Source organism: Talpa occidentalis, unplaced genomic scaffold, assembly GCF_014898055.3.
Source record: "Talpa occidentalis isolate TD23 unplaced genomic scaffold, MPIMG_talOcc4v2.1 talOcc4.3, whole genome shotgun sequence".
Taxonomy (NCBI): domain Eukaryota; kingdom Metazoa; phylum Chordata; class Mammalia; order Eulipotyphla; family Talpidae; genus Talpa; species Talpa occidentalis.
Window position 1 is genome coordinate 36038042 of NW_023603184.1, and position 1448 is coordinate 36039489.

Sequence of the window (1448 nt, forward strand, 5' to 3'; positions counted from 1 at the left end):
TTCCCAGCATGAATTTCCTGTTAAGTTGTCTGATAATTAATCCAATATTTATATGTCTAACAATGCCATTGACGTTTTCTGAATGTCCCATTAATTTGCTTTGGGTTGCCCGATTTTACTGCTCCATCCCATGATCTTTTCCTTACACATGCCTGCTTATTCTTGATGTGATGTGATGACCATGACGAGGATGCTATGGATAGCAACCCCTGACTACCATCAACATTTGATCTTAAAGCCAAACGTGCAGATCACGTTTTGATGCGGCGAAACATGCGCACAATGGCTCGGCGGATCTCCTTGGTCTTGGCGCTGTAAATGAGAGGGTTAAGTACCGGGGGTACAAAGAGGTAAATATTGGACATGAGAACATGGACGTAGCGTGGCGCGTGCTTCCCAAAGCGGTGCACTGCGGAGACCCCGATCATTGGCACATAGAATGCAAGCACAGCCAGGATGTGTGACACACACGTGTTGAGAGCTTTGTGGCGTTCCTCCCGGGATGCAATGGCCATGACAGAGCGCAGGATGAGCACGTAGGAGAGAAAAATGAAAATGAGATCCATGCCAAAGGTGGACACGAGAACGAAGAGGCCGTAGATGCTGTTGATGGTGATATCGGCGCAGGCCAGCTTCATCATATCAGGGTGGAGGCAGTAGGAGTGAGAAAGAACATTGGATTTGCAGATAGGCAGCCTCTTAATGAGGAAGGGAAGGGGGAAGAGGGTGACGAAGCTCCGAGCAGTCACAGCCAAACCCATCCCCGCAATGACACCATTCGTAAGCACGGTAGCATAGTGCAGAGGGTCACAAATGGCCACGTAGCGGTCAAAGCTCATGGCCAGCAGGATACCTGATTCCATCATGGAGAAGGAATGAATGAGAAACATTTGCACTAGGCAGGCATCGAAAGCAATGCTGCGGGCATTGAGGCAGAAGGTTCTGAGCACGGTAGGTAGAGTGGCCAGGGACATGGCCACGTCACTGAAGGACAGCATAGATAGGAAGTAGTACATGGGTTGATGGAGGTTGGGCTCCAGGCGCACGGCCTGCAGGATCACCGTGTTGCCCCCGAGGGCCACAGCATACATCACACAGAGGGGCCCCGCCAGCCAGGAATGAAAACTCTCCAGCCCAGGGATTCCAGTTAGGAGAAAGGAAGCAGGGCGGGTGACATTGAACAATCCCATGGCAGGAGGAAACCAGGACAAGTTTCAGGATCAGGCCTTCTGACTTAGAAACGAGTGAGCAAGAAACCAAGGAGTAAGAGACAGTGGGAAACTGTGTCTAACCAGTCTAGCCGATTGGAAACTGATACATTCATGAAATCACTGGTTTGGGGAAAATGCAGGTAAATTTCTTTTCTTCATATTTTATGATCATCAGGCCATGGGCAGGGCTAATATTTCCCTCTGTTTTATGGAAGAAGGAAGACATTGATAACTATG

General features: G+C 49.3%; 1 protein-coding gene across 1 annotated transcript; it reads right to left on the reverse strand.

Annotated features, from left to right (window-relative positions):
• Positions 1 to 251: 251 nt before the first annotated feature.
• On the reverse strand, positions 252 to 1190 carry LOC119254639 (olfactory receptor 51I2). The gene has a single exon (XM_037521740.1). It carries the CDS (start codon positions 1188 to 1190, stop codon positions 252 to 254), a length of 939 nt encoding a protein of 312 aa, XP_037377637.1.
• Positions 1191 to 1448: the final 258 nt, after the last annotated feature.